Source organism: Amblyraja radiata, chromosome 11 (genome assembly GCF_010909765.2).
Source record: "Amblyraja radiata isolate CabotCenter1 chromosome 11, sAmbRad1.1.pri, whole genome shotgun sequence".
Classification (NCBI taxonomy): Eukaryota; Metazoa; Chordata; class Chondrichthyes; order Rajiformes; family Rajidae; genus Amblyraja; species Amblyraja radiata.
In genome coordinates this window covers 14,957,591-14,984,770 of record NC_045966.1, presented here as the reverse complement: position 1 = coordinate 14,984,770, position 27,180 = coordinate 14,957,591, and the positions used below count along the sequence as shown (strand labels likewise).

General features: G+C 40.9%; 1 protein-coding gene and 1 pseudogene across 3 annotated transcripts in view; one reads left to right on the top strand and one right to left on the bottom strand.

Annotated features, from left to right (window-relative positions):
- The first annotated feature begins 4,680 nt into the window (after positions 1-4,680).
- On the top strand, positions 4,681-5,781 carry LOC116978311 (annotated as a pseudogene).
- Positions 5,782-7,798: 2,017 nt separating this feature from the next.
- The window catches only part of spock1 (SPARC (osteonectin), cwcv and kazal like domains proteoglycan 1), a 389,701-nt gene continuing 370,319 nt past the window's right edge, over positions 7,799-27,180 (bottom strand). For 2 of the 3 annotated variants that reach the window (XM_033029372.1, XM_033029375.1), the window contains 5 exons: positions 22,968-23,087; positions 17,867-18,088; positions 15,228-15,290; positions 11,859-11,996; positions 7,799-10,077 (listed from right to left, as the gene is read on the bottom strand). In XM_033029372.1, coding sequence (XP_032885263.1) covers positions 9,902-10,077; positions 11,859-11,996; positions 15,228-15,290; positions 17,867-18,088; positions 22,968-23,087 — 719 coding nt within the window. In that variant the 3' untranslated portion in view covers positions 7,799-9,901. The remainder of the gene's footprint in view (positions 10,078-11,858; positions 11,997-15,227; positions 15,291-17,866; positions 18,089-22,967; positions 23,088-27,180) is intronic. The other variant, XM_033029374.1, reaches the window with a different exon arrangement.

The following is a 27,180-nucleotide window of genomic DNA, read 5'->3' as shown; positions in this document are numbered from 1 at the left end:
GGCAGGAGATTGGGGTTGAGAGGGAAAGATGCATCAGCCATGATTGAATGGCTGAGTAGGCTTGATGGGTCGAATGGCCTAACTCTGCTCCTATAACTAATGAACTTATGAATAGATGTTTTGTTGATGGGCATGTTAGAATTTTGCCCTAAGATTATTGATTCATTCCAGGTGGCTTGATGCGTCCATCATGATTTCCCTGGGTTGACAGATACAGTATGACTATAAAGATGCCTTGGGTGAGTTTCCCCACTGGGAAACCTACTGCATAGATATCTCAAGACTGGATATTTGAGATGGAATGGAAAAGGGATTTCTTGGAGCGTTTTGGAGAGTTATGGAGTTTGTGTCATTGAACATATTCAAAATGGACTAACAAAATAGCGGAAACACTCGGGTCAAGCAGCAACTATGGAAAGAGAAACAGTTAACGTTGTGTTTTTGACCAGAGACATTACAGTCTCTAACTCACCAGATCAGTTGGCATCTGTGGAGTTGCCAGCATTTTTTGGTTTATGTTTTTGTGTTCAACGCATAGATTGACAGATATTTGATCTACAAGGAAGTTTTGAATTAAAAAAAAGAGCAGGAATGTGGCAGCATTAGAGTTGCTGCCTTACAGTGCCGGAGACCCGGGCTCGATCCTGACTTCGGGTGCTGTCTGTACGGAGTTTGTACGCTCTCCCCCTGTCCGCATGGGGTTTCTCCGGGTGCTCCAGTTTCCAAAGACATACAGGTTAATAGGTGAATTAGTTTTGGTAAAAATGGTAAATTGTCGCTGGTGTGTAGAATAGTGCTAGTGTACGGGGATTACTTGTCGGCGTGGAATTGGTAGGCAGAAGGGCTTGTTTTTGCACTGAATCTCTAAACTAAACAGAAAAGCAAGAGAGTGATGTTGAGACAGTCTGGATTATTTAATTTTCTTGCTGTGTGGCAGACAGGCTCCAAGGACTAATTGGCAAACTCCTTTCGGCTCTTGTGTCTCTTGGTGGCAGCAGAGTTTGTCTTTAAATAGCAGAAAAACAACAGATTGGCATAATGATTAAAATTGTGGATCTTTGAGCTCCAGTTTACATTGGCATGATAGGAAATGGGTATTACACAAATAACAATGCAATTCACTGTGCACCTGCTGCCAGCAAAAGATGGGCACGTTAATCTGAATTGTACATGGATGTGCCTTATCCAATTTCACAATTGGCATGATTTTGCCTAAAAATGTTTGGTTGTATATTCTTCTTTAGGTAAAAAAAAAAAAATCGGTGATTGTAAATCTGCTTCTGTGGCTAGCACCCAAATAGTCACCGTGGTTGTGCGCCATCTTGGAAGCATGGCAATCTGCAATTAGCAGCTGAAAATGGGTGTTCTGTCTTCCATTTTAGAGCCCACCATGATGAGTGTAGGACAACACTTCCCACACCTTTAGAGAATGATGCCTTATATATATATATATATATATATATATATATATAACGTGATATCTTTTATTTAATCATAGCAAGGGCTACAGCTTTTTTCTTTAAAACCACTGAATTGGTGACTGAAGTGTGGCAGTGTGATTCTGGCAATGTTGGCCTAGTACTTGTTCCTTTCATTGTAAAACTTTTTTTTCCAGGAAGCATCTTTAATGGGGCATAAAGAAAATATGAAATTGACCTCACCTTAAGGCACTGCCTACATGCATGTCTGTAATCTGTCCCACTGCAAAATATATCACAATGTTGCTGTTTTACCCTTGAAATACAGGTTTACTGCCCAGCTGCATGGCACAGTGACGCAGTGGTAGAGTTGCTGCCTTACAGTGCCAGAGACCCTGGTTCAATCCTGGCTATGGGTGCCTTTCTGTACGGAGTTTGTACGTTCTCTCAATGACCTGTGTGGGTTTTCTCTGGGATCTCCGGTTTCCTCCCACACTCCAAAGATGTACAGGTTTTGTAGGCTATTTGGTTTGGTATAATTGTAAATTGTCCCTAGTGTGTGTGTGTGTAGGATAGTGTTGGTGTGCGGGGATCGGTGGTCAGCGCGACTGAAGGACCCGTGTCTGCTCTGTATCTCTAAACTAAACTAAACCAGCTTCTCCCCAAAATGTTTTTCTTAATATATTCCTCGTATCTAACTGGAATTAAATAAGGCTATACTTACAGAATTCAATTGACCAGAAAAAAATCAAATGAAATCATAGTAAGAGATAATGATGTACTGTGATTTATTTGAAACAATCAATAAAACAACAAAACCCTGTTAATCGACAGGGTTAATTGGCAAGATTATTAACTGTATTTATGAGATGGCATACCAGTCAACCAGACACTTTTGTACAGAATATAGAATAACAAAAAAATATTCAGCATGATAGTCTGTCCAACATCTAGGACACGTGAGACAAAGAATAAAAGCAGAACATAGAATTTAAAAATCAATCCGAGCTCAGAAATAAAGAACAACGTTGTCATTACAACTGTAAAATATTGAGAAAATAACTGTGGCCAGTTGTTTTGCTGCTGCAGAGCGAATATGATTGTCAGCAAGACTTATCTGTATTATTTTTCATTGATATTTTGACCAAGGCTAATTCTTCGGTTGGTGGCATGGCCAAGGTCATGGTCCATATCACAACTGCCTTCAGTTATAGCGTGCAGAAAACCCAACAGGTTTTTCCTTCCCCTTTAAGCAGGATTGTTATTCTTTTACATACACATTGCTGGAGTAACTCGGCGGTACAGGCAGCATCTCTGGAGAGAAGGAATGGGTGACGTTTCCAAAGAAGCTGCCTGTTCCGCTGAGTTACTTCAGCATTTTGTGTCTATCTTCGGTGTAAACCAGCATCTGCGGTCTCTTCCTGCACATTGTTATTCTTTTACAAGGCATTGCTAGCCCAGTATCAAAATGAGTCACTGAATTTAGGATTAAACCACATTATCGCCATCTCGTCCTGATTAGTACCATCACTGAACTGTTTAGTTACATACCATTTAAAGAAAACTGCTTTTTAGAGAAACTTGTAACATTATGTCTTCAACACAAACCAAAGACATTCACCAAAATTAGTGGCATGAAATGGAAGAGAATAACTTGGGTTTGAGGTGGTGATTTTTCTAGTCTAACATAGCCTAGACAGACGGCATTAAAGCATCCATGGAGGTTTCCACAAGTAAAATTATATACCTACTAGATGCAACCTAAACTGTATAACTAACAAACAACCAATCTCCATAGACAATTTCAGCCTTATAACCAGGATAAATACTTAACAACAACATCACAGACATATATTCAAACTTTAAAGTGGAGATCTAAAATGCAAATCATTTGAAAAGCAGCATCGGAATAAAAGAAAAACAGCAAGTAAGTAATTAACACATATCAATTTCTGCCATTTACAGAAGTGAAAAGTATTTAATTTTAAGCACTCTGCTGAGACAGGGAGTGAGTGTTTACATTTTATAATCTGCTGCTTTTGAAACTGGTACCTTAGTTTCATTTATAATCAGCCTACTAAAATATTGAGGTGATTGATTTCAACATTCGAGTAATTTTTAGAGAGCAGTGTATTGATCAGTTTTACACATACTTGAGAATTTAAAAAATGTGTATTTACTATTTTTGAATTGTAGGAAACTGCTCCATGTGATTTCCACAATGTTGGATGTAGTCATTATTCTATAAAGAAATTAATGTTTCGCAATTTTTAAGGAGAATTTGTAATCACATGAGGAAACATCAAACATGCCTTCAGATTTATTGTTCAATGAGCATCTTCACTATCACAGTATGAAGTACAATTTGTAAAATAATTCACAGAGTAACTGAGACATGGTCTCACCAAGTTACAGCAAGAAAAGGCAATATACAATTTATATTTCATCTTCCAGGCCCTTAATCTTGCCAGAGTATTAACTCGGACACACATTGTTAGTATTTGAATAATGGAGCTTGCTTAAAATCATATCTAAGGTTCATGCTGCACAACATGAACATTTCTTGATGCATAACATTTCCATGCACAACTTTGTAAAATATTATAGCTAAAGAAGGATTATCTTAATGAAAGTAAATATCAATTTTTACCTATTTTTATATCAGGTATGCCATTAATCCAGTTTAAGACATGAGCCCATGTTTAGGTTTATTAGTGTCACATGTACCGAAGCACATTGAAAAGCTTTGTTTTGAATGTTATTCAAATAGATCAGATATAACATAAAGAAGATACATACAATCAGATCAACCTGAAGTACTATAGATAGGACAAAGGGGAAGATACAGAGTGCAGAATCTAGTTTCAGCATTGTAGTGCATCAATTCCTTAGACTCTGTCACTGTCATTTATAAGCTATGAAGAAATGTGTTTAAAATCACATAAAATATCTTGTGTTTGTAACAAAATGTGGTATCATATCTCACCTTTCTAATAAGGCATTTGATAACGTCCACCATGGTAGGTTGATCCAGAAAATTAAGATTGCAGTTCTGGTCGTCCCATTACAGGAAGGATGTGGAAACTTTGGAAAGGGTGCAGAGGAGGTTTACCGGAATGATGGCTGGACTAGAGGGGATTAAGTACAAGGAGAGGTTGGACAGGTTAGGGTTGTTTTCTCTGGAATTCCAGAGGTCAGGGGAGACCTGAAGGAAGTATAGAAACTATGAGAGGCATAGGTAGGGTAGACAGTCAGAACCTTTTTCTTGGAATGGAAATATCAAATATCAATGAGTTTGTGTGTCCCAAATTTTCCAGAGCTAGCGGATATGTTCTGGAAGCACCTGGATTTGGCCACATTTATTATGTTGTATGTGCTACCCATTTTAACCATCACTATCACCTACACCACTGTTGCCAAGAAGTTATGGCTTCGCAATGCAATCGAGGATGTGACAACAGAGCAATATTTTGCACATCGACAGAAAATGAAAAAGATGATTAAAATGCTGATGATGGTTGCGGTAGTATTTGCTGTCTGTTGATTTCCACTGAACTGTTATGTTGTCCTCATACCTAGTCATATCATTCGTACCAACAATGCTCTTTATTTTGCTTTCCACTGGTTTGCCCTGAGCAGCACTTCATCTATTGCTGGCTAAATGAGAGTTTGCGTTTAGAACTTAAGTCCCTCTTAAATATATTCAGAAAAGAACGTGGCGTGCAGGAGCATATCCTCCCTTCTATGGCCCCTTCTTACAGGTAGCATGGCCAGAACAGAGTAAGTGCAAAAGGAGACAAGATCCACAGGGTCTTCGCTCAAACAGTACCATCCTGTCAGGAAAGACAGATATTTCATCAGTTGAGCCAATAGTAACGATGAGCTAAAAATGAGAGACCTGCTGATTTCTGTCATCTTACAAGAAAGTAGTGTAATATCTAGTTCTAAAGAGTTGATCTGTCACAATGCTATTGTACAGAATATTTTTAAGCGTTATAAAACAGGTCAGCATCATTGAAAGTAATTGTTCATCAAATATCTTAAATGTGACAACTTGCATTGCTCCAAAGCATTCATCAATGTGCAATTGAAGATTAATTGCCATTGCCTAGGGAGGAGGAAGGGGAATCTGGCATTCTTACCAACCAACGACCTACACTGAAGTGGACGTATGTTAAGGGGAGACAGGATAAGAAGTTAATGTTGGTAGTACCATTAGATGCTATCGCTGTGGACTTTTTGTGTCCTCATTAATACTCTCCTGGGTGTTCCAGTTTCCCCCTAAGTGCTCCTATTTCCTCCCAAATCTCAAAGATGACGGGTGTCAGGGGTTATGGGGAAAAGGTAGGAGAATGGGGTTAGGAGGGAGAGATAGATCAGCCATGATTGAATGGCAGAGTAGACTTGATGGGCTGAATGGTCTAATTCTGCTTCTATTACTTATTATGACCTTATGAGAGGGTATATTTTTAAGGTGAGACGGGCAAAGATTTATGGGGATGTGCGGATCAAGATTTTTACGTAGTCGGTGGTGAGGCTGGAACGGCATTTAAGAGACATGGATAGGCACATAGACATGCAGGGAATGGAGGGATATAGATCATATGCAGGCAAATGAGAGTTGGTCTTGGCATCATGTCCAGCACAGACAACAGTGGGTTATATTCTGTTCTATGTTCTTTTTTCTTTGCAGCTGTAAAATTGCTGGTCCTGTCCCACTTGGGCGCCATTTGCGTGTAATTTACGCGACATAATTTACTCGCATTACGCGCGCATGGTGCGTGGTGATGTAGGCAGTGATGCGCGGTTGCGCGCGGCGCCCCAGGATTTTGGGATGTACAAAATCTTTGCGCGCCATCTGCGTGACGCGCAAATGACGCCCACGTGGGACAGGCGTTACCTTTGAAATTTTGAATTGTGCTTCCGAAGGCAGAATTCTAAGATTCCTTGTGGAAGCCAAAACAGAACTCTGTCAGGGAAAAACCAGCAGATCTTGATTAGTAAGTATGAAACTTCCACATTTGTTAGGAGATCAGACTCTGCTGACATTTCCAAAGGTAAATACCAGCCATTTAGTGTACAACTGCCAGCAAAACTCTTCCCTCAACCAAAAAGATCACCAAACATCTTTCAATAAGTCAATTCTATAAGACTGAGCTTTTTCAACAACACAAGTTTTTACCCATTGAGATTTTGTTTTTAGATAAATTCCTTGCATTATATCTTGCAATAATTTATTAATCAAGTCAAAAGGTCAGTACAGCTGCAAGCTGAATCTAATCTCTGACTTCAACTCGTTAAACTCAGTATCTTGAAAAATCCTGGGAGTCTGCTACTGTGCATTACACCAGAATAAAATGTCCCAGCAAAAGTCGGAGGACGCTTGTCCAATCTGCTGGAGCCAAGACAGGCAGCACTAGAGAAGCCAGGATAATTTGAAACTAGGGCATGAAGAGGCTGCAATGTGTTTACTTAAAGTTAACAGTGTGACTGAGTACTGAAAGGACATGGTGTGCAGTGTAAGCACAGAAGGGATGAGCGTATCATTTTCCGGCGACTGATGCAGCGCTGGTTGGAGAATGGAAGGATCCGTCAGACGAAGCTGTTGATTACATGGAAAGCAGTGGCTGTAAATGGGAACTGTATACCTGAAAGCCCATGCAGTGTCAGTTTTACTGAGCTGGTAAGCATTTTTTTTTTAATGCTTTCCAAAAGAGTTGCCAGCTGAATCGGGCATTCCCTGGAGCAAGTTTAACATTGCTTCTCAGGATATCACATGTCACTGTGGCCTTGTAGTCCCTGAAGCAGTCACTTGCCAGAATACCCTGCATTCTGCAGCTGTTCATGATAACCCGAGATGGGTATTAACTTTTGACCTTGCCAGCAATCTCCACAATCCATTAATGAAGTATAAAAAATGTTACGTGTCAGATTCCAGGTAATTGGCCACATAAACATCACAATTAATAAAGGGGCTGTCCCACTGCGGCAACCTAATTGGCGAGTTTAGAAGAGTTTAGGAGAATTTGAAAAAGTGTCATGTTGAAGACCTCCTTCGACTATGTTGAAGACTAGTTTCGGGAAAATTAGACACCGAATAGTGGAGAATGAAGACGACCTCCTTCGACCTCCCTTCGACTATGTTGAAGACTATCTACGACTACCTTCGATTACCTTCGACTACCCTCGATTACCTACGAATAACATGCCGACCTACTATGACCTACTTCGACTAAACCTACGAGTGAAAAAAATATCGATTTTTTCCATGGCGACCTTTTTTTACTCGCGGGCATTTTTCAGCATGATGAAAAATAAGCCGCGACTTAGCTGGGGCCTCGAGTACGCGGGGTTTACTCGAGCATGAAGGAGAGTTACAAAGGCATCCTAGGTCCTCGTCTCGACTATGCTGCGAGTATGAGTCGAGGGCAAAATTTTCTAAACTCGCCAATTAGGTTACTGCAGTGGGACAGCCCCTTATCTGTTTCATGAGTCCTGAACCTGACTGCAGAAGCCAATTTGCCTACATTTATCCTGCCAGAGAAGAAGGCACACAATGCCATTGAACACCATGCTGCAGCATGGCGAAAGGATGAGTATTACAGGTATACCACCGATATTCCGGCAACTGATGTTCCAGCTCCTCTTTTAATCCGGACAGAATTAGGAGAGCATAAATACCCCCCCCCCCCCCCCCCCCCCCCCCCGAAAATGTAGCACTTAGGCCTGGTGAGACGTTTGATCTCAACCTCATTGGGACTTCTGCAGCCGTTTTTCTGATGAGCACATTGAATTCGCCCCCTGCGGCTGGGGCTCTGGAACTATGGCCCGGCCGAAGTAAGCGGAACCATTCCCATTGCTGACCTCCAATGCCGGCGGCCTAGGCGGACCGTTCTGGTCCCGTTGGACTCCTCCCAGACGCCCGCCCACCCTACCACATTTCTGGTAGATTTGGCAAATCTCAGGTCAGTGGGGGTCGGCTTGGTAGTCCTGCCGGGAATGCAGAGCCTCAGCCCCACAGGCAGCCACCGATCTGACCTTCGTAAGGACGTCTGAGGGCAACACGTTAACCGTTGCCCTCGGCTGACCGTGCAGGAAATGCAAGCTTCGCTGTATTTCATACTTGTTTTATTTAAGTATCTAGCAATCCCTGGTGCTTTAAGAGACACGGGATGGGTATAATTAGTGGGTCAGAGATCTATTGTATCATCATTATGTGATCTCTGTTGATCCGGCAAAAGGGATAATATGGCAGGGCTCTGGAACCAAGGGTGCCGGGCAATCGGTGGCAGACCTGTATTGTCTGGGGGGTGAGAATGTGGGAATCATTGTGCCATCTATGGAATGCTAAGAATCGAATTATTTACTATTTCAATGTAATCTTCGAAGCCTGGCACTTTCAATTTTCAGCATTAAAGATACAGAAAAAAGTTATGAAGATAAATAATTGCTCAGGCAGAACAAAATTACTAGTATTGTTTCTTCTTTTAGAGAGAACAATATCAAGGAATAAAAGTCTTCTAATGAAGGATTTATCATTACATGCTCACCCTAGCACTAGCCCCTTTTGCACATAATGTAGAAGGTATGATCCTCACAGGAGAATCAGATTTTAATTAAATTTTCTTTCTCAATGAGCTCTGTTTACACGCCTTTTACACGGGTAGGGGCAGATAACAGAATTCCAATAATGTGGCTCCAGTAATATAATTAGGATAGTACAAAATGATATGTAGGCCTCTATTACTGGGCAGGTAGATAGAATTCTTCTATCGTCTGCCCGCTGAAAGTAAATTGAATTTCCGCTTCATCAGCGATTCTTAGCTCTGCCCAAGTAAATAGTTTAAAAATAATTCCTTCAAAAATTGGGGGCAATATCCTTGACTTTTATTATGCAGTTGCTTGTTCATTGTTATCACTTATGGCTTTAATAGCGACACCAAACTAATTTTCAGCTCAATGTGACTCTACAGGGTCCTGGCTGTAGTGGTGAGGTTAATGATGGGGTTTCATGCTTCAATGGAACATATATCTATGTAAAGAATTTTTACTAGCACAAGTAAAATATTCCAGTTAAGATAAATTAGTTTTTGTTGAGATTATCTTTTTCTGCCTAAGAATTGATGTTAAGAAAGCTCCATAGTTTAGGTTTAAATTATTTAGAAAAACATTGAATGTTACAGATTATTTAATGTGAATGGATTTCATTGTACTGCTCATTTTCAGGAGTCCTGCTGTAAATCGGAACATTAACTTTCTTTTGTGGAGGTACACATGTCAAAATGGAGTTTGCTACCGAGCATGCTCAACAGATGTACTAAATGGTCCCAGTTAGATCAACATTTTATATCTACAAGTTATTTTTGTTTATTTTTTTATCTCAGATGCAACATATCCTCAGTACTGTGAACAAACCGAGGTAAGAATGAATTAGAGCAGTGTGCAAAATATGACAGTTCAGGGTAGCAATACAATAAATACAACTACCAAATATAGCCAATGTCATCATCTTTGTCATCTTCACTATCTTCATCATCTTCATTGCCGCCACCCTCTGGTACTTTCTCTTCCTTTTGAGTTTCTCTATCATCTTCCTGGTCATCAGTCAAAACATGGAGCCCACCACTGCCAAAATCACCAGAGGTCTCCTGATCTTCTTCTGAAAGTAAAAGAATAAATCCTCAACTCAAACAAATCCCGTTTATATCGTATAGACATCAGCATGAGCTTTACATTAACCTGGAATGTTTAATAATAGAAACACAAGAGACTGAAGATGTTGAAATCTTGAAAAGAACACAGTGCTGGAGGAACTCAGCAGGTCAAGCAACATATAGGGAGCAAATGGGCAGGTGACATTTTGGGTCAAGACCCGGTCTGAAGAAGGGTCCTGACCAAAAACGTCACTTGCCCATTCCTTTCCCATATGTTGTTTGACCCGTTGAGTTCCTCGAGCACTTGATGTTTAATGCTACTAGTTTTCATCATTGTAGTCAGCTGAAAGAAAATATTCAGAAACTAACAAGAGTAAATGCCCCTGTCCCACTTAGGAAACCTGAACGGAAACTTTGCGCCCCACCCAAGGTTTCCGTGCGGTTCCCGGAAGTTGCAGGTGGTTGCCGGAGGTTGCAGGTAGGAAGACTGACAAAAACCTCCGGGAACCGCACGGAAACCTTGGGTGGGGCGCAAAGTCTCCAGAGGTTTCCGTTCAGGTTTCCTAAGTGGGACAGGGGCATAATAAACAATCAAGCAACTGAAACACTGTCGAGTACTGATGTGGGGCAGAGAGTTCAGAGATGAGGATGAGAGCTCTACGATTCTTAGAATGATCCAATGAAGTCTGTCCAACTGAAACAGATGCCAGCAGGAGTGTTTTGACTGTCCTGGGTGCATGTGATGGATTGTGGGGGAGGACACATGCCAGAGCCACAGAGGAGCGTGTCAGGGGATGGTACAAGTAATATCCCCTCCCCTCTCACCCATCTCTCCCACTATATATTACTTGTAATATTAAATCTAGCTGTTTTCATTTTTTTGGTAATCCACTCATTTCTGGGCTTTCAAAAATTAGTGGAGGAATGCGTAATAAAATTGATAAAAGCAACATAAATCATTTTTTATGCTGCATAGGCGACAGGATGGTGCTGCTGCCTTACAGCGGCAGAACTCCGGTTCGATCCTGATGATGGGTGCTGTCTGTACAGAGTTTGTACCTTCTCCCCATGACCGGTGTAGGTTTTCTCCGGGTGGTCCGTTTTCTTCCCACACTACAAAGACATGCAGGTTTGTAGACTAATTGGCTTGGTTAAATTATCCCTAGTGTGTGTAGGATAGTGTTAGTATGTGGGGATCGCTGGTCGGCGTGGACTTTGTGTAGGGAGGGGCCCGTTTCTGCGCTGTATCTCTATAAACTACAAACAAAATTACATCCACTCCCTTTGAAAAGTGCAGACCTTAGATAAAAAATATCGGAGAGACATATAGTGTACAGTATGTCTTTACTATCAGCAACTACAAACAAATCATTAAATCACTACCATAGAGGCATATGATCATTTTGTAGAACATGGTTGCTCACATTCCAGAGATTCTGTGCTTCTCTTGATTCTCTTAAGCTGTCTATTAAAGTTCACACCATGAGATTTAGCATGCTTTTAATGATGAGTCAGATTTTAGTTACTCCGTCCTTCTCATAAAATTGTTCTTCAAAGCGTGTGACTAAAATCAGTGAATTGAGCTCAGTGAGTCATCCCATCCAGATCTGATCAATGAGAATTCTGCCTTTGTCGGAAGGTGATAAATCCCATTATGGTGAAAAGATTCATCTCACAGATTGCTTCCTGACCTGCGGCTGGCAAAATATTTGAAGAGCACCTCGTTCCTTTGTTAGCTCATGAAAACAGCCCACGAAGACACCCGCTTTACTTTGGTTAGTCTTACCACAGATAGGAGTCCCTTGTATCCGCGAGCCTACTATTTCATTTCCATATCTGTCGACACACCAGCACTGCCCTGTGCTGCTGCGGCATTGGATTGGTTTGTAATATCCATCCTCGGTGCATCTCGGTACATAAATGCCTAAATGTAATCACAAACAAGCAAGAAAACAAGAAAATAGTGTTACTAATGTGTAGGAAGGATCTGCAGATGCTGGTTTACACAGAAGATAGACACAAAATGCTGGATAGAAGGAATGGGTGACGTTTTGGGTCAAGACCCTTCAGTCTGAAGAAGGGTCTCGACCCGAAACGTCACCCATTCCTTCTATCCAGAGACGCTGCCTGTCCTGCTGAGTTACTCCAGCATTTTGTGTCTATCTCCGGTGTTACTATTGTTTAGTTAACAATTTCTGAAGACCATTACATCACCGTGTAGCTATTTTTACTTCAGGTTTCATATAACGACACATTTCCCACTGCCTTGCTGGGGAGAATCGAGATTGATTGCCAGGCGTGAGAAAATGATCAAAATGAAGAGCATAAAGATATATCGCAGAGTGAAAGCTGATGAATGATCGACTGCACGAGGCAGTCCACGAATGGAATTACCAGTGAAGTGGCCTGAGGATGGGCTGTGCAGGCGAGCTATTAGAAAAGATCTGTGAACGCAGGCTCTGACAAAGATCAATAGACTCTCTCTGTCCTTGATGAGATTGGCAAACGAGTACTCCATATGACAAGGGAGTAACCAGGGTACATTTAAGTGGATGTAAGACGTTGGAAGGAGGATTAATTGAGAGGACAGAGTTTTCATGAGAGCTGTGATTTAACATAGAAAGGTTTACCTGACAAAATAGATATTGCTAAATATTGAATCAAGGAATAATACTTGTTTGGAGGAGTTCATTCAGGAGAGGACTGAAGGAACATATGCTATTTTTTAATATTGTTAGGTAAGTTTTACGTTGTTTCGTTAAATGGTGATTTAACAATGAATTACTTCAATTTTTCAATTAATCCTCACCTTGTGGAGATTGCACGCTTTCCCTGTGCCCATGTAGATTTCCCCCTGATGTTCTAGTTTCCTCCTGCATCCTAAAGATGTGTGCGTTTGTAGGTTAATTGGCCTCTGTAAATGCTCCCAGTGGGTGGGGAGTGGATGTGAAAATGGAATAAGTTTTCAATTCCTTTTTCTCCCCCAAGGCTGTTGACTCATAATGGCTTCAGTTGTAGGTTGCCAAGGCACCATTACGTACATGAGTTGTTCAGCAAATGTCAATCTATATCATGTCCTTTATTTTTTGGTGGTTACTTGTATTTCAAGAATTTGGTGATGTGGGGAACCTAATCCTAATCCTAATCAAGTGCAATTTCCCTAACTATGGGATGCTAAGATTAAGGATCCTTTCTGCCATCAAATTTTGAACAACTAAGGATGCCCAGTTGATGTATATGTCAAGTCACCATTCACTAATCTGATGGACCCCTTCCATCCAACAAAACTACCAGAGTGTAGAAATTAAACCCATTTGCAATATTTCTGTGAAGCAGATTTACCACAGACAGATTGTGTCATGCTAATGTCTAGCATCAGTTGTAGACTTAATGCTATCACAGGTTGTGCAACACCCATTCCCTCCACCTCTGGCATAAGTTTGAGTTAGGCTACCGGGATGCACGACGGCAGAAGGCTCCCAGGATATGCTGTGGAGCCGAATGACCAGCGGGTGGGCCTCCGTGAGCAACCTGGCTGGGTTGAATAGGAGAACGAACAGGGACCTGGCGACTGCCTGCGGTCAGGGGCAGCGGGAGGCCTGGTTCACCGCTGCGAGAAGATAAGATTCTACTAAGAACATTTGAAACTTTGTCGGTGCCAGAAATGTGGCAACTCATTGTGTGCTGCCTAGAATGTGTCTGCTGTATGAGTTTACCGGATTGTATGCAAAAACAAATAATTTCACTATATCTAAGTACATGTGACAATAATGTATCATTGAATAAAGTATCATTGACAGAGTGTTCTTTCACAGAAAATCTGGGAGCACATTGTACATGGATCGGCAATGAAATGACAGTTAAACATTGTGCACTGCAACCTTGACATCTTGTATACAGCATCTGCCACTACAGTTAAACATGGTCAGCAGTGGAGTAAATGTAATTCACCTTTTACTGATCGCAACTACTTAGAGCAAATCAATTCTTAGTTGCTTGCTATGATTACCGGGCACTTAATCAGACCATATCTCAGTTGGGGTGCAGGAGTCCACTGGACCAGTCACAAACTGTAATCCCAGACATAAAAATAGAAGTCCTACATCCTTCGCCTTCATGTTCACCTTGACAGCTTTTTCATTAAACTGCATGGAACTTACTTTAGTTTAGCTTAGAGATCCAGCCCTGCGGCCCACCATGTCCAGGCCAACCAGCGATCAACTGTTCACACTAGTTCTTTGTCATCCCACTTTCACCCCCACTTCCTACACATTAGGGGCAATTTAAAGAGGTCAATTAACTTACACACGTGCATATCTTTGGGATGTGGGAGGAAACTGGAGCACCTGGAGGATACCCACACGGGCAAAGGGAAAACATGCAATCTCCATACAGATAGACCCTGAGGTCAGGATTGAACGTGGGTCTTTGGCACTGGGAGGCAGCAGCTCTACCATGCTGAGCTGCCCTATAGTAGGCAGAGTTCTTTATGCACTGACTTGGTTCCAACCAATCAACTGCTCTCACTAGGAATCACAGGTCCTATTTAAGCAGAGGATTCTGAGCACTAAATGTCACAGTACTGCTCTTAGTGAAGTTTTGGGAGATTGAGTGGGTGTTAGCACTAGCCAAAGTATATATTCAGCATTTTTTAATACTGAGATCCAATTATTAGGCGTTTAGATTGTGCTGAGATGTATTATGTTTCGGAATATCAGCTTCACCATTTTTCCCAGTTTGAAGAGCAATCATGTATGCCAGTGATTGTTTCTGTAAAGAGCATATCGAGGGAAAACGAGGGGCCAGAGATATAATGGGAGAAACAGAGGTCAGAACCATTTGTAATTTTCAATGTAACTGGCAGTTTTAGAAACGATGCAAAATTGTTGCAATTCAGTATTGATAATTAGAAGAAATGTTTAATACCGTGAACCATGCAGCCATATGATCAATTTTTAATTACTGGGATGTTCCTGCATTCCACATACTAATCACGTGGCAGAAGAAAATTGTAATTTGAAACTAATGGTATACGTGTTTCATTTTAGAAAATATTTCCAACAAGTCCCTTTCCAATAAATGAATGAAATTTTCTAACCATACACTGTTATCTAATCAATCAATCATACTATATAGAACTCATCAGACTGCTTACCTAAAAGATGTTTCGCTCTGCTCTGCCTTTGAATCTTATTAATTTCTGCTTGACATGGGAGACCTGAAAAAGAATTGAATAGTTTAGTCAGTCTCTATAGGCCAGGGCTAATATCCTCATGATTGACCCTTGCATAGGCAGTACCAAATTTCATTGTACACCTGACCTCACAAGGCAATATCTTTTTGCACAAGACTGAACTACATTCAATGAAAAATATGTAAAATGTTGACGTTTCAACCCTCTGAACCGAATGGATGAGTTGCAGTGACAGATGTTACCTCTACTGAAAATTTGCATGAAGCCATAAATCACTGAGATTAAAGCTATTTTATTCTATAGTTTAAAGCTCAACATTTTAAATCGACTGTCACTGACCATTATGAAGTTGTGATTGCATAAACCGCTCTCTAATGATGGGCAATTGATCTTTCATCATTATGATACTTGGAAGTGCAATTAGATAGTACGGAGTAGCATTTATCAAAAATTAACTTGTCAAACCAAAATGGAAACATTCACAGCCAATATTAAGCATTGACTATCTTTAAACAGTCCTATACTTGAAGCTAAATTATATACACAATGATAACAGTTGAGTGTTGACCATAATCAAAGGGTCTAAAATTGTGTGGGCAATTCCTTCCAAGCCAGTAAAATGTGAATGTCGATTCTACATTATCTATCCAGGAGGCAGATATGCATTAATATGGTGTATTTAAAAAAAAGAGTTCACTGTGTAAAACAAAGGCAAAATACTTAAAGGACTCAGCTGGCAAGAAAGCATTGACGGGACTGAATTAATGCATCAAGGCATCAAGCTGAATCCTTAATGCATTTTCTATCTTTTTACAGATATGGCCTGACCCGCTGAGTATTTTTCCTCTTTCTATTACGCAACTTTGTGGATTTTTTTTGTAAAACTGTAGTGGTTTTAATCAAAAGGAACGCACATGTTAAAATCACCTCGCTATGCTTTGTCTCAGAGTGGCTGTGATGTTCAGATGTTGACAGACATATTATCATATTGCAAGCCCATTAACTCCCACATTATGTTACTACTTTCACTTTCCGTGGAGTCTCTGACATGGAACTCGGGACTAATGGCATGAAAGGCCATTTATAACAGCATAGGTTTCTGCTGCCAAACAATCAAAAGGCCATTTATTATAAATACACGTTTCTTCTGCCAATCATCAACTTTACCCTCCAGTTAAGGATCTACTTATAGATTTCACCATTTGATTTTCCATTGCTAATTTCAGCCTTATCAGACTCTGTTCATGACTAGCCAGGTGAAAGTAGCTCAGAAAATTCCACTTAGTTTATTTGGCCGATTAATTCTCTAACCAGGAACAGCAATGGCCTTCTTCCTCCTTGATTGATTCTGGTAGAGGAAGTTTATCTTAACAGACTTCTAAAATTCCTTGCCTTCTCTGTGTTGTGAAATAGAGTACCTGACAATAAACATCTCAATAAACATAACCAAACATAACCACATCCCTGTGACTTCACTGCAGATTTACTCCTTTCTACTACATGGAATACCCTTAAGAATACCCTTTTTTATTGAACTTCTTTTTGTTGTTTATAATAGTGTCTACTGAGTACTGTGTATACATGGCTTTTGTGCTGCTGTGAGTAAGAATTTCATGGTACTGTTTCAGGACATATGACAATTAAATACTCTTAGTAGAGGAATGACATCCCTGTGGGACCTTACTTCCAATAAGATGGATTATATCTCCGTCCCCACACACTCCACTCCATCCACAGAAGGTACAGTGATTTTCCTGGATTACCGCCTTATCCAAAGTGCTGGCCTTGATGGACCACAACCGTGCAGTATTATTCCTTACAGAATCCTCCCTGAGAACCACCTTCCAGGAGTGCTGAAGAAGGGCCTCGACTCAAAACGTCACCTATCCATGTTCTCCAGAGATACTGCCTGACCCGCTGAGTTGCTCCAGCACTTTGTGTCCTTTTGAGTATTAACCAGATTCTGCAGTTCCTTGTTTCTACACCTTCCAGGAGTGTCTGGCTAGACCCGTTAACTGTCGCGGTATTCCACTTTCATAAGGAACAGACTTCTCATAGGTACTGTTCTTTGGCTTTCCATGTCCCTATGACTCACTCGGAGTCCTCGCCCAGTTTCATTTTCATCCCATCCATTTTCAACTCTCACAGGTTGAAACGTTTGGCCCATCTTGTCTCTATGTCTGTTTACTCTTCCTCCATACTCTTCCTTTCTCAGGCTACTCTTGTGAACTCTCTCACTTCTTTAACAAGCATAAAAATAGATGGATTAAGGAAGGTATCAAACAGACGCGAAACGGAGAAAATCGCATATCCGTCGAAGTAAGTGACTGAAAAAGTTTCCCCCTATTTGCCCCCCACATAAACATTGAACCATATTTAAGATATACTTAAAATAATAAAAACAGAGAAGGGAAGCGACAGGCTGTTGGTGAGGCGGCAATTACGGGCGCCACTAGGTGTAACAAGGCAGGTTACCACCCCCCCCCCCCCCCCCCTCCAAAACCTATTATTCCTTTAGCTCTAACACAAAAGTAAAACATTAGGAATAACACCTTCCATATCCAAATGTATTAAAAAAAATATTTTGTGGAAAGACTTACCTCCCTGCCTCTGGAAACAGTAGCACCATTCATTGTTTGAAAGTTTTCCATCTCTAAATGTGTCACAGGAGTTGAAAAGTGGTTTAATACACTGCTCGTACTTGTCAAGGTAAATGGTGCCCAGCTCTGACTGGTCCAGCAAGAGGTCATAGTTCATGTCCAGCTTGTTAAATATCCAGCCTAAGGAATCCTTGCAGATTGGTAGAATGCTGGTGTCAAATCCTATGGGGAAAAAATGGCCAAATCATTTTCAATGTACACCACCAAGAGCAAGAATTCAGAAATAGGATGAAAATCTGAACTAAAGTGACTCAACCATTTCACTTTCCTGTAACTGAGTGCAAGCAAAGATAGACACAAAAAGCTGGAGTAACTCAGCGGGTCAGGCAGCATCTCTGGAGAAAAGGAATAGGTGATGCTTCGGGTCCAGTTTGAACAAGGGTGTCGGCCCGAAACGTTACCTATTCTTTTTCTCCAGAGATGCTGTCTGATCCGCTGAGTTATTCCAAATATTTGTTTCTATATTCAGTTTAAACCAGCATCTACAGTTTCTTCCTACACTGAGTGCAAGCACACTAGTGTAGGAGATATATTAGGATCCCAGCCAGCACACATGTTCATAGCCGCTTTCAATCATAATTTAACTAAATAGTTTCATGCCTTTATTGCATAGTCAAATAAGATATTAATAACACGGATAATACCACAGCTGTCTTTTCAACCGGCAATTCCATAAGGAAAATAAATTGCTTAATTTAGTTAGTTTCTTGATGTCTATAAAATGTCATTATTTTTTATATGCCAGTACTTTAACTCCTTGATTAATCAATTATTTCGTCATTAATTATGGTTAATCAAAACTAAAATTGAAAGTTGCAACTATGAATATATTTTGGCTGCATTTCATATTGATAATATTTTCGAGGGCACATTAAGTAAAAGTTGCCTCATCCATAAATGGTTTTAAAATATTGTAAAATATGGTAGATGTGATTCAGCCGTAGATTAAAGGATTCCAAAGAACTATTATTTTGCGAGGCTATACATAACCTACAGCAGGAAAATTATAGGATTTAATCTGTAACCATTTCCCATTTACCAATCTAACTATATTCATCATTGCTTTCTCCTTGAAACTATCATGAAGACAGTAAGCAGCGCAGCGACATCATTATTACATTTCTTGACTTTCTCCCCACAAATTGTACCATTCTGAAAATTTCTCTAAGGATTTTGAAGAATTGCATGCCTTAAAGGCATTTGAAAATTTTGTATAGCTCTTAAAACATCCATCAATATGTTTCATAATTACAAATTTTTAAAAATCCATCATTGGACAATTAAAAATCATAGAGCTGTACAGTAAGGAAACAGGCCCTTCGGCCCACCATGTCCATGCCAACCAAGCTGGCATAGTGGAATAGTCCCATTTTCCTGCATGTGGCCCATAGCCCACTAAACCCTTCGTATCCCCATCTATCCAAATGTCTTTTAAAAGTTGTAATTATATCTAGCTTCCTCTGGCAGCTCATTCCAGATATGGACTACTCTCAGTGAAAAACATAGAAACATAGAAAATAGGTGCAGGAGTAGGCCATTCGGCCCTTCGAGCCTGCACCGCCATTCAATATGATCATGGCTGATCATCCAACTCAGTATTCTGTACCTGCCTTCTCTCCATACCCCCTGATCCCTTTAGCCATAAGGGCCACATCTAACTCCCTCTTAAATATAGCCAATGAACTGGCCTCAACTGGCTTCTGTGGCAGAGAATTCCAGAGATTCACCACTCTCTGTGTGAAAAATGTTTTCCTCATCTCGGTCCTAAAAGATTTCCCCCTTATCCTTAAACTGTGACCCCTTGTTCTGGACTTCCCCAACATCGGGAACAATCATCCTGCATCTAGCCTGTCCAACCCCTTAAGAATTTTGTAAGTTTCAATAAAGATCCCCTCTCAATCTTCTAAATTCTAGCGAGTAGCGAAAAAGTTTCCTCTGAATTCTCTCTCACCATAAGCCTATATCCTTGAGTTTTAGAATTATCTATCCTGAAAAAAAACTGTGCACATTCACTTTATCAATGTCCTTCATGTTCTGGTACACCTCACTTAGGTCACCCCTCAGCCTTCTATGCGCCATAGAAAAAAGTCCCAGCCTAATCAACCTCTCTCTATTACTCAAACCAGCAAGTCCAAGCCATCCTAGAATATTCCTTCTGACTTATATCAACTGACATCCTTCCTATGGCTGGGTGATCTGAACAACAAACACTGTAATCCAAGTATGGTTTCATCACCAATTACACATGCATCACCATGTGCCAACGTTTGTACTTGATACTCTCCCCAATAAAGGCAAGCATGTTAAATGTCTTCTTCACCTGATGCACTATGTACTCCGAGATCTCTCTTTGTTGCAACACCAGGCTTTACTATTTGCTGTGCAAGTCCTTTCCTTGTTTAACATACCAAAGTGGAACATCTGACACTAGTCAGAGTTAAATTCTATTTGCCATTCCTTGGCCCACCTTCCCAACTGGCCTTGATCCTGTTATAAACTTAAATATCCTTGCTCACTATGCACTATACTGTTTATTTTGATGTAATCTGCAAATTTATTAACAATGTTATCCAAATTGTTAATAGTGATAACAAACGGCAGTGGATCCAGGACTGATCCCTGCAGCACTCCACTTGTCACAGGCTTCCATTCAGAAAAATTACAGTTAGCTAGCTCATCTTGGATTCCGTGCGATCTAACCTTCCAGACTAGCACACAATGTGTGACCTTGTCAATGGCCTTGCTAAAGTCCACATAGACATCATCCACTGCCCTGCCCGAAACAATTCTCTTGGTGACCTCTACATAAAACAGTAACTGATTTTTTATAAAAAATGACACAAAATGCTGGAGTAACTCAATGGGTCAGGCAGCATCTCTGGATAACATGGATAGGTGACGTTTCAGTTCGGGACCCTTCTTCAGACTGATTGAAACTGTGTCAGTTTAAAGGTCATAAGTGATAGGAGTAGAATTAGGCTATTTGGCACATCAAGTCTACTCCGCCATTCAATCATGGCTAATCTATCTCTCTCTCTCTCCTAACCCATTCTCCTGCCTTCTCCCCTCTGACACTTGTACTAATTACAAATCTATCTATCTCTGCCTTAAAAATAGCCACTGACTTGCCCTCTGCAGCCAAGAAGGGTCTTGACCTAAAACATCATCTACCCATGTTCCCGTGAGATTTCGTGGATACGGGTGGGGGTGGGGGTTTGCTGGGGGAGAGAAGGAGAGAAGGGTCGATACAGCGTAGAGGCCAGTAGGTGATAAGCAGAGAACGAAAGACTGCGGAGTGGAACCGAACGAGGGGTCGTGCTACAGATTTGAGCATCTGCGGTCTCTTGTGCCTCCAATAATTGAGGCCTTTCACAGATCCTCATAGAACACCTGTAATCACTTCCCTCTATTTCACGACCGTTACTGCTTCTGTCATCCACCACCTAACCAATCTAATTTTCAATTCAGTAATTTATTACCAATTCTATGCATATTAATTTCAGTTATTAACTCTTTTGAATGACTTCTGGGAATCAATATAAACCATGCCCATATGGTATCTTAGTAATTTGCCCTAGAAATATTTAATGCATTAAAAATGACATGCACATGGAAAATCTATGTTGACTTGCTCTAATCAGCTCAGATTTCTCTAAACGCTCACTCGCGATGCCCTCAATTATAGATTCCACTAACTTACTCACAACAGATGTTAGACTAACAGGCCCATAATTTCCTGGCTTCTCTCTCTCACCTTTATTAAATAATGGTATTATATTTTCAATTTTGCAGAGTAAAAGGATAATTGCAGCATCAAAATATTAAGAAGATTATGGAAAAAGCATTTGCAAAAGCCGAAAACATTCACTATTATTCGGAACAACCAATTTCAAAACCTTTCATTAACTTCCCTAACATTTTGAAGCAGAGAAAATTAAGATGCACGTCTCAATTGCTTGGAACAAGGGCATGGGTGTGGAGTTGAGAAAACGTTTGGGATCGCTGGACATAATCAGCAGGTCAGGCAACTTGAAACATTGTTTGTTTCTCTCTCCATAAAAGCTGATGGACACACAGAACATTTGCAGCATTCCCTGTTTATATTTCATGTTTCCAGCAACGGGGATGTTAGAATTAAACGACTGGTGCCTGGGGAAGGTCATTAGTAGATGGGGTTGGGGTTGGTATCATGGGGGGGGGGGGGGGGGGGGGGATGGGAGGTCCCGAAGGAGAGCCAGTAGTTAAGGAAATTCACAACTTACTTGAATTCAGTTCTGAGCATCAGGCTGGGACCTGATCGGTGAAGAAATCTCTGAAGAAACACAATTCAAAGCAAGCAATGCTACAAAAGCCTGGTTGTATTGTGAATGACCAACAATGGATGTGTGTTGAGTCAAGTGATCTAAATTTAATCTAAAATAACTTTACACTGGGAATAATGCCTTGTAAACAAATCTTCACCTAAATGTCAATTTTTCCTGCATACATTTTACTTGCTTCACCCTGTTTTTTCAAAAACATTATTTGAAATATTTATGTTATTGTACAGAAATGGTAAACTACCAGTTAAGAATTGGGAAAAGTCACATTGTTTCAAATTTGTTTTGTTTTATACTGTTTCGCATTTATGGTTTAAAGCAATATGAATCGTGAGGGAAGAGGGAATCCCATTCTATTCACTTTGGAGTAAGCTTGCACCTTCACCGAGTGTGAATGGAGAAATGAAGGAACTGTTTGAAAATGGGCCTTGATCTGAAATGTCACCTTTCTGTGTTCCCCGGAAATGCTGCCTGACTCGCTGAGTTACTCCAGCATTTTATGTCTTATTTTGGAGTGTGAATGCACCACCAGACAAGGCATTTCACTGTAGCCCAGACTCTTGTTTTTCTGCTGATAATCTTACAGAATAATTGAGTTGAAGCACAAAATGTATAGACTCCTTATGTGCAATAAGTATTTCAGTTGGTTATGAAAGTTATAAAAAATAAAACATTTCTTCAGTAGCAAGTTACTTTACAGGAACGAAGAGAGGCTTACTTACGTTTCTGCTCTGTTTGCTTGATTGGTTTAACCCGTATTTCATGGTTGGCATCAGCATGTAAAGCCCCAAACCAATCCTTCAGCCTTGAAGCCAGATTCCTCAGCTCTTTTTCATTGCATACTGTCAGACAACAGATAAGAGCTACGCATTACAAAATAATATATACATAGACACTTCTTCCAAACAAAATATTTTGGGCCACTTTGATGCAAGATAATGATGAAACTCCAGGAGGATCAAATAAAGATTAGACCATCCTTGGTGTCCTTAATAGGCTTGTGGCTCTGTTTAAACACCAACCTTAGGTAACTGGATAATTCTTATGAACAAACTGAAATAATCTGAACTTCCAAGACATAAGGATTGTGTAGTTACAACAGAGTAAGCGAGTACAAGCGAGCCCACATTCTGGTTTCGGAAATTCATTCCAATGCAATTCACAGATCACTACCAGAAAATTTGAGATACGGATACGGAATAAAATTTACTCATAAAATCTACGTGGATGAAAAATAAAAAGAAGAAACAAATTTTGAGGTGTTTAGAAAGTGTATTGCTCCATTGATATGCGTATAGAGACAGAGGCTGGAAGGTTATCACTTAAGTGAGAGACATAAGAGGCCGTCAGCAATCAGATTTACGATTAAAATACAAAGATAGTGTGAAAAACTGCACCATAATCAAAAGAATGTTCAATCAGAACTTAAGCTGGTCTGTTGATCTTTGAGCCTGAATCTGACATGACAGAGGACTGAGTTGTATTAATATAGGTTATTGATGACCCATGGACATCTCAAGGTACTGTACACCCAATGGAGAGCAGCCAATGTGATGATGAATGACAGGATGTTGCCCCAATCTCAGCACAGCTGGCAGGGCTGCAATGCATTGTTGGTTGTAGAAGAAAGCTGCAGGAGCTGGGAAATCGAAACACAGAGATGATTGAGGTGCTGTTAAATCACAAAAATCAGCCCGTTGTCAGAAGGGCCCTTACCCATTCAGTAACTGTCCATTTTTTAGGCCAAGATAAGACTAGATGTTTTTAAGAACTTCATACTTGGAATATACAATATGGCGCCAGAAATGTGGAGACTCCGTGGAATGCCTCAGTTTACACTACAGTTTTTAGTTTAGAGATACAGCGTGGAAAAAGGCCCTTCGGCCCACCGAGTCCACGCACTTAAGGGCCTGTCCCACCAGCATGCGATTGTATGCGTCTAGCGCGACCAAACGTGGTGGCTTGAGGCTTACGGCCTCACGGGGCCGGTCCCACTTCCAACCGCGGAGCCGTCCGGAGTTGTGCGGGGCTGGTCCCGACATCATACTCACCAATCAGCTGGGCAGGAGGCGGGCCGACTGAATTTGGATGTCGCACGGCGTCGGGCGGTGACGTCATCGCGCAACGCCACGCGCTAGGCTTACGCCGTCAAGACGCTGCGTATGCCCGTCGAGGCGCTGCGTACGGCCTCAATGTGGCTGTGGGCCGACATGCTGTTGCCGCGCGGAATTTTTGGACAGTGTCAGTTTTTCGGAGCCCCGCGCAATGTCGGGACCAAACCCGCACAACTCCATACGGCTCCGGCGATCGAAGTGGGACCGGCCCCGCTAGGCCGTACGGCTCAAGCGGCCACGTTAGGTCGCGCTCGCCGCATGCAGTCGCATGCTGGTGGGACAGGCTCTTTACACTAATTTTATTTTAACCACAAGTGACAATTTACTGAAGTCAATCAACCTACAAACGTGCATGTTTGACAGAGCACCCAGATAAAACCCATCCTGTCACAGGGAGAACGTACTAAACTCAGTAAAGACAGCACCTGTAGTCAGGATAATGGTTTATTGCAGGCAAAAGGACATCTGGAATGGTTTTAAAAATGTAATAGGAAGAGTTCAAGTTATGCATGTTTGTGTTAGAGTGAGGGGCAGGGCGGGAAGTAGGAAGGAACCATGGACAATGAGAGAATTAGGTTCTCGACAGGAAAATGGAGGCATGGGTCAGATAGAGGCAACTCGGATCAAGTGTACCCCTGGAGAAGTATGGGGGATTGATGAGAATATTTGAGAAGGAAATCAGGAGAGCAAAAATGGGGCTGGTAAGATTAAGGGGAATCCAAAGAGGTTTTAAAATTATATTAGGGGAAATAGGTTAACCAGAGAGGGAATAGGGTCCCTCAAATCAAAATGGTCATTTGTGTGTGGAGCCGCATGAGATGGGCACAAAATATTCTGCTCTGTTTTTACTGTGAAGAAAGACATGAAGATTAGGGAACATGGGAAGGTTAACAACGATATCTTGACTACAGTTTGTATTACAATAGGGGAAGTGCTGAATGTCCAAAAATGTATGAAGGTAAATAAATCTCCTGGCCATTAACAGATATATTCAAGGACATCGTGGGGAGCCAGCGAAGAAGTTGCAGGAGTCCTGGCTTAATTTCCTTATTATTATAAATTGAGTATAGAAGTTGAGACATTAAGTCGCAATGTACAAGCAGGCAAGCCAATGGTAAGGCCAAGGTTTAGGGTCTGAAGAAGGGTTTTGACCTGAAATGTCACCCATTCCTTTTTTCCGGAGATTGCTGCCTGTGCCTGCTGAGTTACTCTAGCATTTTGTGTCTATCTTCAGTTTTGGTAACTGCTACAGAAAAAATGCAATTTTTAGTATGGAAGAAAATAAGCACCCCATCTGGGGCAATAATTGTGAATAATTACTCCAACTGTGAATAATTTTAAAGTCTGAGTCAGGAGTGCAGTGATGACGTTAATTCAATTCATAGTTTCAGATATAATAATAATAATAATGGATGGGATTTATATAGCGCCTTTCTAATACTCAAGGCGCTTTACATCGCATTATTCATTCACTCCTCAGTCACACTCGGTGGTGGTAAGCTACTTCTGTAGCCACAGCTGCCCTGGGGCAGACTGACGGAAGCGTGGCTGCCAATCTGCGCCTACGGCCCCTCCGACCACAACCAATCACTCACACACATTCACACACATTCACACACAGGCAAAGGTGGGTGAAGTGTCTTGCCCAAGGACACAACGACAGTATGCACTCCAAGCGGGATTTGAACCGGCTACCTTCCGGTTGCCAGCCGAACACTTAGCCCATTGCGTCACGATATGAGTCACGGACAGGATGTAAACAGGTTTACTGTCTAACTTAAACTCACAAATTGGTGAGTTCAATTTCCTTCAATTTGATGGACTGTGTGCCAGAAATATAAACTGTTCCTGAAATTTCTTCTAAGAGGATGAAACAATACAGAAAATGTCTCGCGGCACCAAAAATGTCTAAACTATTCACTATGATAGATTACATGACCCTTAATTTAATAGTCACCAAGAAGGAATAACATTTGTGATGTGCATGATAATTGGTAATAAGAGATGAAGTTTGCAAAGTGTATTAATAACAGATGGCTATTAGCAGGACAATGAAAGCAGTGCAGCAAAATCAAAATCCTCCTACAATAGGAAACAATTGTTGCCAAAAGATCAAGAATAATATGCTCAAAATATTTTGCTCACTACAGAAAGTACATATATTTGAATAATATTAAATTAAAGGTGCAATGTCAACCTACTCTACTTCATATCAAATTTATTTTGTTGGTGCAAATTTATATTATATTTTCAGTGCGATTCCAGGAATATTATTACATCTTTATACAGTATTGATGGTGCAGAGCAGACGAGGTGAAAGAATTGCATCATTTGGGCAATTTACATTTGTGGTGCAATTCTTTCTATTCATTACATATCTGTAAGAACATCCCATCAACTAAAACAAAATGCTGGAGGAACGCGGCAGTCAGACAGCATCTAGGGAGAGAATGGACAGGCAAAGTTTCGGGTCAGGGCTACAATTAAGAATCTGAAGAAGGGTCCCGGTCCGCTGAGTTCTTCCTGCACTTTGTGCTTGCTCAAGATTTCAGCATCTGCAGCTTGTGTCTCCATCCTATCAACTAGTGTAGTTTAAAAGCTCATTCATCTTATCACAGAATTCCATGAGCCACCATCTTATCTCAAGATAGCAGGACAATATCAGGACTATGTGGTTATAATAGATTAAGTTGTCCGTTTTAGCGGTCTGGTTTCTGGTAGGTGGAAGGGATAAATCAGGGCTGATATGTTTCAGAATCAGCAAGGAATAAGAAGGTGATAAATACTGAAATGTGATCAGTTAACAGTCTGGCTGAAGGGC